The sequence below is a fragment of the Ochotona princeps genome, chromosome 21 (assembly GCF_030435755.1).
Source record: "Ochotona princeps isolate mOchPri1 chromosome 21, mOchPri1.hap1, whole genome shotgun sequence".
NCBI lineage: Eukaryota > Metazoa > Chordata > Mammalia > Lagomorpha > Ochotonidae > Ochotona > Ochotona princeps.
The window spans coordinates 24,140,953-24,155,721 of NC_080852.1; the positions used below are offsets into that span (position 1 = coordinate 24,140,953).

At 53.2% G+C, this 14,769-nt stretch overlaps 1 protein-coding gene across 1 annotated transcript; it reads left to right on the forward strand.

Annotated features, from left to right (window-relative positions):
* Positions 1 to 3,210: 3,210 nt before the first annotated feature.
* On the forward strand, positions 3,211 to 3,450 carry LOC101523836 (small ribosomal subunit protein eS27-like). The gene has a single exon (XM_012925926.2). The coding sequence runs from the start codon at positions 3,211 to 3,213 to the stop codon at positions 3,448 to 3,450; it is 240 nt and encodes a 79-aa protein (XP_012781380.2).
* Positions 3,451 to 14,769: the final 11,319 nt, after the last annotated feature.

Here is a 14,769-nt window from a genome sequence, read left to right on the forward strand (position 1 = left end):
AACATTCGAGCCACAGGCCCAGGCCTGCCTGCAGGTTGGCTGCAGGACCTGCTGAGCCTGCCTTACCTGGTTAGCCATGGGCCCGGCACGTGGGAAATCCTGTGCACAGGTGGCTATTCCAAAGCAGAGGGACAAAAGGGGCAGCTGCCCTCCCCTCCCCAGGCCTACCTGGACTTCCTAAGGTACACACAGCTGGCAAAGAAGCCAGAAGCTTGGGCAGACAAATACTTGGCACAAACGGAATAAAGGGGATGGTGTCTGACCCATCCTGTGCACCCACTCCTGGAATGGAAAGGACACGTTGAAGCGGGGCCCCCAGGAGCCCCTTTTCTGTTCAGAATGAGCTCAGTGCAGCATGCACTGAGCCCAGTCACCAGGACCTTCCCTTTGGAGCCCTAGTGGCCTGCCAGTTCCCCCTGGGCTTCTGGTCAGGGAGGATGCAGCCAGAGGCATGCTGCATCCTGGGCCAGGCCTGGTTTAGACAGCTGAGCAGGTCTGCACCAGCCTAAAGAGGGCATCTCAGTGGTATTTCTAACAGTGTCATGCAACCTTTATCATCATTAGTTCCAAATACTCCCCCATCCTTTGAAGGAAACTGTCCCCTTTACCAAGGCTAAGACATGGCTGCAGAGCTGGAGCTGTATTTCCTCCTGCGCCCACCAAAGGTCTCGTTGCATGGGTGCGTGTCAGAGGTGAAAATCAACGCTTTCAGCAGGCTGTCCTGCGTCCTAGCCCTGCCTGGTGGGGACTTGGGGTCCCAGGGCCTTCTTTACTCCCTCTGGCAAGTGCCATGGGAAGGAAGGGGGTCTGGAAGTCCTGAGTTTGAACTGAATTGGTGTGGCATCTGGGCAGTGTGGTCGTGCAGTGGATATGGTAGCCACAAGATCTGCTAGGCAGGGACCTGGCCAGACCTGCCCCACCCCGGGGAACTCCAGAGCCAGGGACCAGGGGGACGAGGGCCCTTGGAGCTGGGCCCTGCATGCAGGCAAGCAGCCAGCAGGGGGTGCTAGCCACCCAGCTTGGACTCCAAGATGCATCTTCGCTGGCTTTCCTTGGGAAGAAACCACAGCAGCCAACGGGGAGGCCGGAATTCAAAGTGCCAGCGGACGGGATTTCTGAGGAGGGTCTCCTGAGCTGACTTCTGACTGTGGTCTCACACGGCCTTTCTGTGCCAGTTCTGAGACCGAACTCCACTTTTTAAAAAATGTGTTTGAAAGACAGAGATCTTTCCTCCTCTGCTTACACACACACACACACACACACCCCATGCCTCTGCAAAGAGCCAGGGATAGGTTAGGCAGAAACCAGGAGAAATAAATTACATCCAGGTCTCTGTGGGTGGCCAGAACCCTGAGCCGTTGCCTGCTGCCTCCTGGGTGCTTGGAGGCAGGGAGCTGGAGTCAGAAGCAGTGTCAGGACCTGTACCCAGGCATCTCAAGAGGGGTCTTAACTGCTCCACAAACACCTGCCCCATTATCTTTTTTTTTTTTTTTTTAACAACAGACTAGAATACTTAGAAAAATAGAGCAATTGTTGGCAAGCACATTGATAAAGACTTGGAATTATTTTCTATGAGTTATCTTCCAAACTATAAAGATTAAACAAACAAAAAATTTATTTGAAAGAGAGAAGGGAGATAGGCCCCGGTGTGATGGCTCGATTGGCTAATTTTACACCTTGTTAGTGCCTGGATTGCATATGGGTGCCCATTTGTGACCTGGCAGCCCCACTTCCCACCCAGCTCCCTGCTGTGGCCTGGGAAAGCAGTAGAGGATGGCCCAAAGCCTTGGGAGCCTGCACCTGCATGGGAGACCCAGAGGAGGCTTTTGGCTCCTGGGTTCGGATTGGCTCAGCTCTGGCCATTGTGGCCATTTGGAGAACGTATTCATGGATGGGATATTTCTGTTCCTCCCTTTCTTGCTAATAAATAAATAAATAAATAATGAAAAAAGCACAAGAAGATATTACCCCACACCCGTTAGAATGGCTGGTGAAAAGAACTGCATGAGGATGTGGGGGAAATTTGGGAAGTGTGCATGCACAGATGTGAGGCGATGAGGTTACTGTGGGAACAGCATGTGGTTCCTCAGACGTTAAACATAGAGCAGACGTTGAGCATGGAGCAGACATCAAACACAGCAGACGTTAAACACAGCAGCCAGCAGCCCTACTTCTAGGACTACACGGAAAACAAGCAACTCACCCAGATAGAGCCTACATTCCCTCGTTCACAGCAGTGCCGCTCACCGCACTCAACCCAGACACAGCCGAGTGTCCAGCGCTGACAAGTATGCTGTGCCCATACGGTGGGGGAATCCTGCCTTTAAAAAGTAAGGCAGGGCTCGGCAGCGTGGCCTAGTGGCTGAGGTCCTCGCCTTGATCCCATATGGCCGCTGGTTCTAATCCCGGCAGCTCCACTTCCTCTCTGTCTCTCCTCCTCTCAGTATATCTGACTTTGTAATAAAAATAAAATAAATCTTAAAAAAAAAAAAAAGTAAGGCAGGAGGAGGCCTGCACTGCTGTAGTGGCTGAAGATACCACCTGTGGCATCAGCATCCTTTATGGGCACGGGTTCGAGTCCTGGCCACTCCACCTCTAATCCAGTTCCCTGTTAATGTGCCTGGGAAAGAGCAAAGGATGCCTTAAGTCCTGGGACCCCTGCACCCATGTGGGAGGCCTGGAAGAAGCAGCCAGCTTCTTGCTTGAGACCAGCAAATCTCTGGCCATTGTGGCCATATGGGGAGTGAACCAGCAAATGGAAGATAGATTGAACTCTGCCTTTCAAATACATATATTTTTTTTTAAAGATTTTATTATTATTGGAAAGCTGGATATACAGAGGAGGAGAGACAGAGAGGAAGATCTTCCATCCGATGTTTCACTCCCCAAGTGAGCCGCAATGGGCCGGTACACGCCGATCCGATACCAGGAGCCAGGAACCTCTTCCAGGTCTCCCATGCAGGTGCAGGGTCCCAAAGCTTTGGGCCGTCCTCGACTGCCTTCCCAGGCCACAAGCAGGGAGCTGGATGGGAAGTGGAGCTGCCGGGATTAGAACCGGCGCCCATATGGGATCCCGGGGCGTTCAAGGCGAGGACTTTAGCCGCTAGGCCACGCCGCCGGGCCCCTCAAATACATATTTTTAAAAAAAGAAGGGATTGCTGAGGGGAGCTGTGGGAACCAGTCAGCATGCCAGGCTTGCAGACCACCCACATGCCTCTGGCCAGAGATTTGCTATACCCCTTCTTGGAGGAGAAGGAAGAAACAGCTGGTTCAGAGTCCAAATTCTTTATGGAGGTAAAATGTCCAGGTTGCTACAAGATCACCACGGTGTTCAGCTATGCCCAGATGGTGGTTCTCTGTGTGGGCTGCTCCACTGTGTTGTGCCAGCCCATGAGAAGGAAGGCCTGGCCCACTGAAGGCTGTCCCTTTGGAAAAAAAGAATACAAGTGACCCAAGCAAATTCCTGGATTTGTGTTTTCTTATAGAAAGCTTTATGATAAGTTTAGTGATTCTGATGAATCTACTAAGATAATTTTGTTTCATTTTATAAATTATACACGTTATCCCCTATTTTGATGTCAGTTCTTCAATAAAGTTTTGATTATGGGCGAAAATAAATAAATAAGGGAGGAGTTGGCATTGTGAAGTAGGAGGTTAGGCCATCACCAGTAATACTGGCAACCCACGTGGGTGCAGTTTGAGTCCTGGTCCTTCCACTCCCCATCAAGCTCCCTGCTGATGTGCCTGTGAAAGCAAGTGTTGTGGGATCCCAGATTGAAATCTAGACTCCTGGCTTTGACACAGTCCTACCCTGGCCGTTGTAGCTATCTGGGGAATGAACCAGCAGATAAGAAATTTCTGTCTTTCCCTCTCTCTCCCTGTCACTCTGCCTTTCAAATAAATAATTTTTTTTCATATATAAGGCAGGAAATTCTGATACATGCTCCAACATGGAGAAACTTGACATTTCTGTGGAAAGAAGCAACTAGGCCAGGAAAGGACACAGACTGTGTGAACGCACTCCTATGGGGTGCCTAGAGTAATCCCCAGAGACAGGGTACAGAGAGTGGCTGCTGAGGCCTGGGGGAGGGCCGGCGAGGGGGAAGCTCTGATGTGCGTGGCGTTTCAGTTTGTGAAAATGAAGACTTGCTGCAGAGGAATGGTGGCAGAGTGCTCAACAGTGGGAGCTACACAATGCCATGGACTGTCCACTCAGCAAAGAGTAAAATGACAAATGGTACAGACACTCAGGCTCAACATTTGAAGTTACTCATTTGAGGGGCTGCCATTGTGGTATACAAGCAGAGCCTGTAACACCAGCATCTCATAAGGACGCCAGTTCAAATCCGGTTGCTCCACTTCTGATCCAGCTCCCTGCTGATGTGCCTAGGAAAGCAGCAGAAGACGGAAAAGTACTTGAGTCCTTGTACCAACATAGGAGACCTGGGAGAAGATCCTGGCTCCTGGCATGACCCAGCCCTGGTCATGGCAGTTCTCTGAGAAGTAAAAAAGTGGATGAAAGACCTCTCTCTTTCTCCCTAACTCTTTCAAAATAAAGAAATAATTTTTTTTAAGAAATTACTTATTTGGAACTTGAAAGCAATTAGAGAGAGAGAGAAAGAAACAGAGAGGCCCCATCCACTGGCTAGATCTGAGCCAGGCTGAAACCAGGAGCCAAGAACCCAGTCCAGGTCTCCCACGTGAGTGACAAGGACCCAATGACTTTGAGCATCACTGCTGCCTCCTGAGGTCTGCATGCGCAGGAAGCTGCAGCTAGGAGTGAAAGCCAAGTGCAATACTCAGGCTCTCTATGTGGACATGACCACAATAGCTGGAGCTGAGCCGATCCAAAGCCAGGAGTCAGGAGCCTCTTCCAGGTCTCCCACACAGGTGCAGGGTCCCAGGGCTTTGGGCCGTCCTTGACTGCTTTCCCAGGCCACAAGCAGGGAGCTGGAAGGGAAGTGGAGCTGCCAGGATTAGAACCAGTGCCAATATGGGATCCTGGCATGTTCAAGGTGAGGACTTTAGCCGCTGAAAGGGAGCTGGAAGGGAAAGTGTAGCAGCCAGAACACAAACCAGCATTCACACGGGATCCTGAGGTGTGCAAGGTGAGGAGGATTCAGCCACTGAGCCATTGCACTGGGCCATCCCTGACCAAAAACCAAACAAAAATTTTCCAAACCTCGAGAAAATAAGGAAATAAATTTACAGAGCACCTAAAATGTCATCAGAATTTCTACTGGTGCTTAAACCTCACAAAGCAGAGCCCAGCTTTTGGTTCAGTCCTCCCATACATTGGAAAACCCTGCCTGTGGGCCCAGAACGGAGACACGATTCCAAGATCCTCATTGTCGTTTTGAAGCTTTACAAACTCCTATTCTCCGTGACCCCAGCCCGCGCTGTGATTCCTCCAGCTTCCGACACCACAACACCTGCTGAGCTCATCCCAGGCACCACACAGCAAGTTTGTCCCATCCTAGGTCCTCTGGCCCTCTCTCCCTGGACAGATTGTCCCACAACCTATCAACACAGCCTCCATCCCCTGCCCTGATAAACCAAGGCTTATCATCCCCCCCCTTAAGAATCTCCCCTTAGGCCGTTAGACCACCTCCCTGCGGCTTGAGCTCACTACAGGGCCTAGCGTCCCACAGAAACCTGAGAGCTGAGGGCCCGGCGGCGTGGCCTAGCGGCTAAAGTCCTCGCCTTGAACGCCCCGGATCCCATATGGGCGCCGGTTCTAATCCCAGCAGCTCCACTTCCCATCCAGCTCCCTGCTTGTGGCCTGGGAAGGCAGTCGAGGACGGCCCAATGCATTGGGACCCTGCAACCGCATGGGAGACCTGGAGGAAGAGGTTCCTGGTTCCCGGCTTCGGATCGGCGCGCACCGGCCCGTTGTGGCTCACTTGGGGAGTGAAACATCGGACGGAAGATCTTCCTCTCTGTCTCTCCTCCTCTGTGTATATCTGACTTTGTAATAAAAAATAAATCTTTAAAAAAAAATTATTAAAAAAAAAAGAGAGAGCTGAGAACTCCCTCTACAGCCCGCACGGGAAAGGCAGGAGCCCCGAGGGCAGTGGGCTACAGGGGACTCCCTCACCTTCTAAGCACCATTCCAAGTCTGAGCTCTCAGCCTGACTCCTCTGGCTAGCCCCAGCCTAAGGCCTCATCCGAATTCTTTTTCACTTGTAACAACTGTTAAAGATGGCATTTCCACAGCAAAGGTCACATCCTCACAGAAAAGCACAGAGAACAAAGTACAAGGTAACGCGTGGAAGGGACCCCTGGGTAGCCAGCCACCGGTTCTACCATCAACACTTTTAAAAATTCCTGAACCTCTGGAACACAGAGATTGAAATAGCACCTGCGGCCTCCGCCAAGCTCCAGGAAGGTTAATGATTTTCCTTAAGTGCTTGAGGTGTTTTGTTTAATTTGAGACAGAAAAGGGCATAGTCCTTTTCCAAGCCAGGCATCTGGGGAGCTGGATGGAAGATACATTCTCTCCCTCTCTCTCTGCAACCCTGCCTTTTAAATTAAATAAAGGAGAGTGAGGGGAAGGGAAGGGGAGGAGGAGCTGGAAGTTGAGCACAGCCACCTGAATGATGTCTCCAGCCTCTAGCCAAACGTCCACCTGCGGAGTTTTAGAAGACACTGAGAGCACAGGTGATCAAGGCCTCAGATACCCTTGGGCTCCCCTGCCTCGAACTTACCCCCACGGAGCCTGAGAGCCAGCTGGGAGCACCACAGAGGCGCCCCACTCAGCTGTGCTCCGCCCTGCCTCGAGCCTCAGGACAGACACCACAAGCCACCCTTGGCTTCTACCTTGTGCTCCTCTCTTAAGGGGGCGGGAGATGTCACAGCATCCATGCTAGGAGACTTGAGGAAGGGAATGAGAGATCTTCGCTCCACTGGTTCACTCCCTCAAGTGGCTGCAATAGCCAGGGCTTGACCAATCCCAAGCCAGGAGCCTGGATCTTCTGCTGGGTCTCCCACATGGGGGTGGTGCAGGGGCCTGAGGATGTGGGCCTTCCTCTGATGCTTTCCCAGGCCATAGGAAGGGTGCTGCATCAGAAGTGGAACAGGGCTTGGCGTGGTGCCTAGTGGCTCAAGTCCTTGCCTTACATGTGCTGGGATCCCATATGGGCACTGGTTCGTGTACCAGCTGCTCCACTTCCCTTTCAGCTCCCTGCTGTGGCCTGGGAAAGCAGTCAATAACACCCCAAAACCTTAGAACCTTGCACCTGCGTGGGAGATCAAGAAGCAGCTCTTGGCTTCAGATCAGCTCAGCTCCGGCTCTTGTGGCCACTTGGGGAATGAACCAGTGGATGGAAGATCTTTCTCTGTGTCTTCTTTCTGTAAATTGACTTTGCAATAATAAATTAATTAATTAAAAAGAAGTGGAACAACGGCACCCCTACGGGATGTACTAGTTTTACCTGCACCGGCATCTCGCCTACCCCTCACCCCAGTTCCTGATCCAGTCTCATTCAGGTGTTCCTAGCTGTCCTGTTGAGACAGCTGGTGAGGTGAGGTGAGAGTCAGGAAGCGAGGGATGGGGAGGGGGCTGCTCTGGGGGTAGTAGGGCTGCCACCACCGTGCTGCCAAGGACAGGCCTCATGAGAACCCTCACTGCAGGCCTCGCCCAAAGCTGAGGCTTGCTTTCCGGTGACGTGCTTTAGGCAAAAAAGAAAAACCCAGACATGAAACTAAAGAGCCAAAGTCTGGGCTTGTGAGTGAGTCTGACAAGGTGGAAGTCACCTGGTGGCAGTGAGTTGGCAAGATGGTGAAAACAAACAGGTGTTACTCACTGACAACTCCCGGGGCGGGGACTCCAGTGAGACAGTGGGGGCGGGGAAGATGGGAGCGCTCACAGCCAAAGGCCTAGTGCCATTTGTGCATGCTTCCCCTCAACACGAAGACTATAAGCCGCACCCTCTTTCTGCAGCCCCCCGACCCCACGTGCAAGGCCCTCTCCTACCCGCTGCTTCCAGGGCAGAATTTCTCACTCTCTCCTCTGTGTCTGTGACCCCAGTTACAAGGACCCACACTGATCTTGCATCACAAAGAGACATTCTCAAAGGCAGAGTTGTCCAGGTCAACCCCCAGGCTTTGGGCCATCTTCTACTGCTTTTACAAACCAGTGCCTACAGTGATCCCAGTACATGCAAGGCAAGGATTATCTGCTGAGCTAGCGCACCAGACCCTGGAAGGCCTTTCTGTCTTCAGCACTTTGTCTTTCTGCCTTCCAAACAGATGATATATATAAAGCAAAAGTTTTGGGCCTGGCATGGTAGCCTAGTGGCTAAAGTCATTTGCTGGTTCGTGTCGTGGCTGCTACATTTCCCATCCAGCTCCCTGCTTGTGGCCTGGGAAAGCAGCTGAGGACTGTCCAAGGCCTTGGGACCCTGCACCCACGTGGGAGACACAGACAACGCTCCTGGCTTCAGATTAGCTCAGCTTTGGCCATTGCAGCCACTTGAGGAGTGAACCAGTGGATGTAAGCTTTTTTTTCTGTCTCACCCTGTCTCTGTAAACATGATTTTCCAATTAAAAAAAAAAAATCCTAAAAAATGAGACAGCTAAACATTTAATAAAGAAAGAAAAGAAAAAAGAAAGCAAAAGCTTTGCCAGTCTGACGGCAGGGCCTCCCCGGTTCTCGGGTCTCAGGATTAGCTGTCCCCTCTTCTAGGAAGCCTTCCTGTGGACATGCTGCTCCTCCAGAAATAGCCGACCCCAGGGCAGGACGTGCCCAGCCTGGATGCACAGCATTCCCGCCTTGTGCCTGCGCTGTGACTGCTGACACGCTGGCTCCCCGACAAGCCCACACACAGCCTGTCCCTGGTGTGCACCAGGTTCCCACCATGCAACAAAACCCCTGGCTTGCACTCCATGCTCACCACCTGCTCGACAGGGAGTGCATCACAAGCCCAACCTTAGAGTCAAGCCCCAAATGAACCTCTGTAGTTTTCCTAATCTCCAGCCCAAGACCACCAGCCCTCGGCAGCGCCCCCCAGAGGCCTGTGTCTGAGATCCTGTAGCTGGGCCAGGAGAGATGTGAGTGTGGACTGCAGGCCGGACAGGGCAGGAGAAGGGGCCACTCGGCAGACACCTAGGCCTGTCTCTGTTGCTGCAGCTTTCAATGGAATTTTCCCACAGTGGTAATTACTGCCTTTGCATGCCTTTTTATTTTCATCTGTGCCAAGAGCTGGTGCATTTGACATTCAAATTTCTTTTCCCTTCTCTAGTAATTTAAAACCACATGAGACTTACTCACTGTTCCCATCCACCTGACACACTTTGGGGAGCTGGCTGGCAGCCGAAAGCCCACGGCCCGTGGGAACCCTCCATCCTGCCTCCCGCAGGATGGCTGCAATCCCTGCTCTTCCCCCACACCCCTACTTGGAAAATGGTGCCCCCCGCTTCCCGCAGGATGCCATCAATCCTCTGTGGATGGCATTGTTGGGCACTGAACATGCATCAAGGCGTGGGAACAGCTTGAGTTAAGAACGATTCCAACCTCCTTTCAGAAGCGCCTCCTGGTTAGGGGCTGCTCTAAGAGCCCTCTGGGGTTTGGCCTCAGGAAAACCCATTTCAAGCAGGTGCTGTAAGGGGTCTGCTACAGAATAGCAAGGACAAGAGTCCTGGTCCAGATTTGGCCATCCACACTGTCCACTCCAGGCATCCCGCCTGATCCCGCACAGCATAGGTATGTATGGGTAGTTATAAATAGCAGCGTTTGATATCAGAGCTGCTGGAGGTAGACTGGAGCCACATCTTACAGACTTTTTTTTTAAACATATGTTGTTTGCAAAGGAAGCTTTCGGGCCTGGCGTGATAGTGTAGTGGTTAAAGTCCTCTCCTTGAACGCGCCAGGATCCCATATGGGTGCCGGTTCTAATACTGACAGTCCCACTTCCTTTCCAGCTCCCAGCTAGCAGCCTGGGAAAGCAGTCGAGGACAGCCCAAAGCCTTGGGACCCTGCACCCATGTGGGAAACCTGGAAGAAACTCCTGACTCTTGGCTTCAGATCGGCTCAGCTCCGGCCATTGCAGCAGCTTTGGGAGTGAACCATCAGATGCAATATCTTAATCTCTGTCTCTCCTCCTCTTTGTATATCTGTCTTTCCAATAAAAATAAATAAATCCTTTTTTTTAAAAAAAAAAAAAAGGAAGCTTCCAAGAACAATGAAGTTAACAAGATCCATTTCTGCATGGAAGTGGGCATTTTTTTCTAAGTGTGTGTAATTTTTTTAATATATATATTTTTTTTATTGGAAAGGCAGGTATACTGAGAGAAGGAGAGACAAAAAGATCTTCTGTCCACTGGTTCATTCCCCAAGTGGTTGCAACAGCTGGACCTGAGCTGATCCGAAGCCAGGAGCTAGAAGCTTCTTCTGGGTCACCCATGCAGGTGCAGGGTCCCAAGGCTTTGGACCATCCTCGACTGCTTTCCTATGCCATAAACAGGAAGTTGGATGGGAAGTGGCACAGCCAGGACACTAACCAGCATCCATATGAAATCTGGCAGATGGAAGGCAAGGATTCAGCCAGTAGGTTATTGCACTGGGCCCTGCCAACCATTCTCTCTGGTTGGGGAGCTGCACCAGCTGCCTATTCCAGACCTGGGTTCCAGCCCAACCCTTGAGGGCCCTGGGCCTGTCACCTGCTGCTGCGGCTGCCATAGCACTGATAGCCACTTTGTTCCTTCCTGCTCTCTACCTTGTGCCCATAACAGGAGGCTGGGCACAGGATGAGGGGCAGGACAGCACAGGGTGAGGGAGGAAGTCCTGGGGGACACTTCCGGTTCGTTGATAAAATGGGAAGGGTAGCGTTTGCGGCCCAGCAAGGCTGCTCGGAGGATCTGCTGCAGGTGACGCAGAAAACATATTCCATATGGTCTTTGACACTGAGCATCACCATGACGAGCTCCAGCAGCCATACACACTGAGGGCCAGGGATGGTCATGCTCTGAGCAACACCTGTCCATCTCCCAGCATGCAACTGCAAGCTAAGGAGTTGGGGCCGGAGGAGTCCGTTACAGCCTGCCTGCTCCTATCCATCACCCCAAGATGGCATCAGTGGCAAGCTGCATCCCTGTCTCGGAAAGAGGTAAAGGTGCCCGTTCCTTGAGCTGTGGGCAGTGTGCAGAAGCCTCCAGCCAGTGCACTGCACAGCAGGGACTGAGAAGGACACGGGGATCTTTTCCATGCTCTCCACCCTGACCCCGGGGAGGCCTGGCTGGGAGAATGCTGCTGAAATCCCAATTTCTGCCAATCTGAGGCTCCAGCAGCTGCTGACAACTGGCCTCACCCAGAAGGGGCACCCCAATCTCACAGCGCTGTCTCCACCTGGGTCTGGCTGATGCTGCACCCCCACCCCCACCCCCTGCTGCTCTGAGAACTGGCTGTCTTTGCCACCACCAGGGCCCTGAAGGCTCAGCTAACTGCATCTCTGCTGGGCCCACACCAAGGAATTATTAAGTGCTGAGAGGCAGGGCAGGACCAGCAGGAACTGGAATAGCCCAACACCGGGTGGCTGCCGCCCGCTGGGCATAGTCACAAGTCATGGCTCCCATGGTGCTTGAAGGGGATGGAGGAGGAGGCCCCGGCTGGAAGAAGGCCCAGTCAACTCCTCTGCCCTCCCTCTTCTCCTCCACTGCCATAGCTGCCCCTTTACTTCCTGTGGTTAGCAGCTGGGGAAGACAGGGGCCTCCTAGTTGGTGCCACTCCTAAATGAGGGAGAAGTTGGGGAGATGTGGCTGTGACCTTGGGATGATGGCAGAGGATGGAGTTGGCTTCTGGGCAGCCCAGAAACCCACGTTTAAATTAAAAAAAAAAAAAAAAAAAAAGCACTGCTGGGGCCAAGGGCCACTGTTTACCCTGCCCTCTGCGTCTTGGAGCCTCTGTGCTTGGCTTTGCTGGCTTATTTTCCCCAGGGATTGGCAAGCCAAGGTACGTGAGGAGTTCAGTGCTATCCCAAGATCAAACCCTCTGCTCTTGGCTGGACTGGGGGTTAGGGTACCTCTCTTCTCCTCTGCCCACTCCGTGGGGCTTACAAGTCAGACGCCACCAGAGGGCGCAGGAGCACAGCCAGCACTTTCATCTTCCACTTGTGATCTGGTGTGGCAGAGCTGGGGACCTTCCCTGCCTACTGGTTGGGTCTAACCAGCAGGTGACTTCGCCATTTAGGGCATGGTCATGTCACAACAGCATTCCCTGTCTCCACTGGAAGTACTTGACAAAACGCAGATTCCCAGGCCTTGCCATTCTGGTTAAAACTCCTGGGGCAAATGCTTTCAAAATCCTGATGCCCATGCTCAAGCCCGGGCAGTGATTACTGGATCATTGGGCCAGGGTAGCCTGGGCACTGAGTTCCATGTAGTCTCAGCCAGGACCAGACCAGGCTGTTAGAACTTATAGTAGTAGCTTTGTGTCTTCATGGTACATTGCTTTCTCAATTTCAGAGCTACTGGCTGGAAGGACTTGACAGCCCATTTGCCCATCCCTGTGTCCACCCACGCAGTCACATCTTCCACCTGTGCAGCCCTGGTTTGTGTTCCCAGGTAAGGGCTAAGGGCACGTCCCCAGGTGAGCAGGTGGTAGCAGAGTAGACCCAGCCCAGTCTTTGCGACCTCTGGGTTCTGAGGCAGTTTCCACACTTCCAGGTTTTGCAGCTCCAACTTGGCAGTGCTGGGCATGCTGAGCCACCTCTTAGGTCTGTGGGTAAGGCTCCTGGAAAGCTCTGCCTTTGGGAATCCCTGGATCAGGGGGACAAGCTGCCCGCCTCCAGTCCAGCCAGCAGACTGCGGGAGTCCTGTGTGCAGTGGCCAGGTTCTGAGCAGGTGTCACCCCTCAGAGAGGGGTGGGGAGTGTGGCTTACGGTATCTGCTGTTGGGAAAGAACCAGCTGTGTGCTGAGCCTGTGCTGTACACTGGGATTTCCCAAGTCACCAGCAAACAGCAGCACCATCACCCAATTTCTCCAACAGAGAAAACCAAGCCTCCACGAGATTCCATCACTCACTGAGGTTATGCAGCCCAGAACATTCCAGCTCAGAATTCAAGCCCCTCTTCCGGTGACAGTGGCTGGCTTCCTCTGCCCAGCCCCGAGCTGGGCACTGTACCTCCTGGTCCCTGTAGTGGCAGCCCAGCTTGCTGCTGCCTGTGGATCCACTTGTTAGGTGTGGGGCAGAGTGGGGAGGCAACATGCCTGCTCCTGGCTTCCAGATTTCAGTGAACATGTGTTTGGGGCCCTGCCATGCAAGGCATTTCCTGAGGCCACCAGGTCAGCCCTGGCAAATGCTTCAGGGGCTGAGAACGGCAATGGAACTGTGCAGCCTGCCTCTTTGGGGATACCACACATGGAACCCACAGCTCCAGGCCCTCATTCTCCCTGGAGCTCAGCTGGGCCCAGTGGGTGCTAGCATCTGCCAGAAAGAAGGCCCAGGCCAGGAGCAGCAGGGATGAATGGGCCCGTTGAACAGACAGGGGAGCCGAGGCCCAATGAAGGAGCTTAGCATGGCGGGCTCCTTGTCCATGGCACCACCTTCTCCCCCTGCCCTTCCCCCACTCTTGCTGACCACCCTGCCCGCCTCTGGCTGCATTCCAAACTTGGGGAAACTGCGTCCCTGCCAAGGCTCTGCCTCTGAGCTCTAACACCTGGCAGAGTGTTTCCTCCATAGCCATTTGGGGTGTCCTGTGGGGGCTCTCGGGCACAGGCCAAGGATGCAGCATCCCCAGGCTCATCTGGAAGCCTGTGTCACCAGCACAGCCTGTGCCAAACTGTCAGCCTGAGCCAGGGCCCGAGGAGCGGGCATTACCTCTGGGGGCTTCCCTGCACCCAGGTGTCCCCCTACTCCACCCAGTTGGCCACTCACACAGTAGGACAGAGATGGGGAGGCATTGTGGGGCCTCTCCTGATTGGGGGTGGGGGAGCCTGGGGCCCCCATGCCTGCAGTCCCTTCTCCTGGCCAGCGCCAGCTCCACCCCATTCCGTCCTCTCCAGCAATGGAAATTTGTACCTCAGCCCAGAAAAATGAACTTGCTGCAAGTTGGAGGCCTGGCTGCCAATCAGATGCTAGTTGACAGGGGCTGGACTCTGTCCCTCTGTCTCAGACTGGTGTGGAAGGAACAACCGGGTGGGGGTGCAGGGCAGAGGGGAAGTATTGGAAGGTGAAGGGAGTGGAGCTGGCTCAAGCTCAGGCTGTGTCTTGGAGTCCCTGCTCCTTACCTGCACTTGGGGTAGGGTGTGCTGGCTTGTCACCCATGTCCAGGGTACTCACTGCTGGCTGTCTCTGCTTCCCTCCCCTCCCACGCCCTTCCCTGCCTCAGGCAGGCAAGGGCTCCTGAGAACCGGTTACCAGAACTCACCCTCCTCTGTGGCAGGAGCAAGTAGCGAGGCGGCAGTCACACGGGTTACCTCTGTGCCTTGTCTCCACTTTACGGATGAGGTCATGCCAAGTGAGAATTATCGTCAAGGGGCTGGTGCCATGGCGTAGTAAGCTAAGCCTCCAGCTGCAACACTAGCATCCCAGATGTTCTACTTCTGATCCACTTCCCTGTTTATTCACCTGGGAAAGCAGCAGAGTACAGCCCAAGTGCTAGGGACCCTGCACCCATGAAGGAAACCTGGAAAAAGCTCCTGGCTTCAGATTGGGCAGGCCCTGGCTACCGTGGCCATCTGAGCAGTGAATCAGCCGATGGAAGATGTCTCGCCTCTCTCTGTAAATATGCCATTCAAATTAAAAATGAAATAAATCTTTAAATGACTGACAT

Bases quoted from the DNA above. Each gene is read 5' to 3' on its own strand.
- LOC101523836 (XM_012925926.2), top strand. From the start codon at position 3,211: ATGCCTCTGGCCAGAGATTTGCTATACCCCTTCTTGGAGGAGAAGGAA.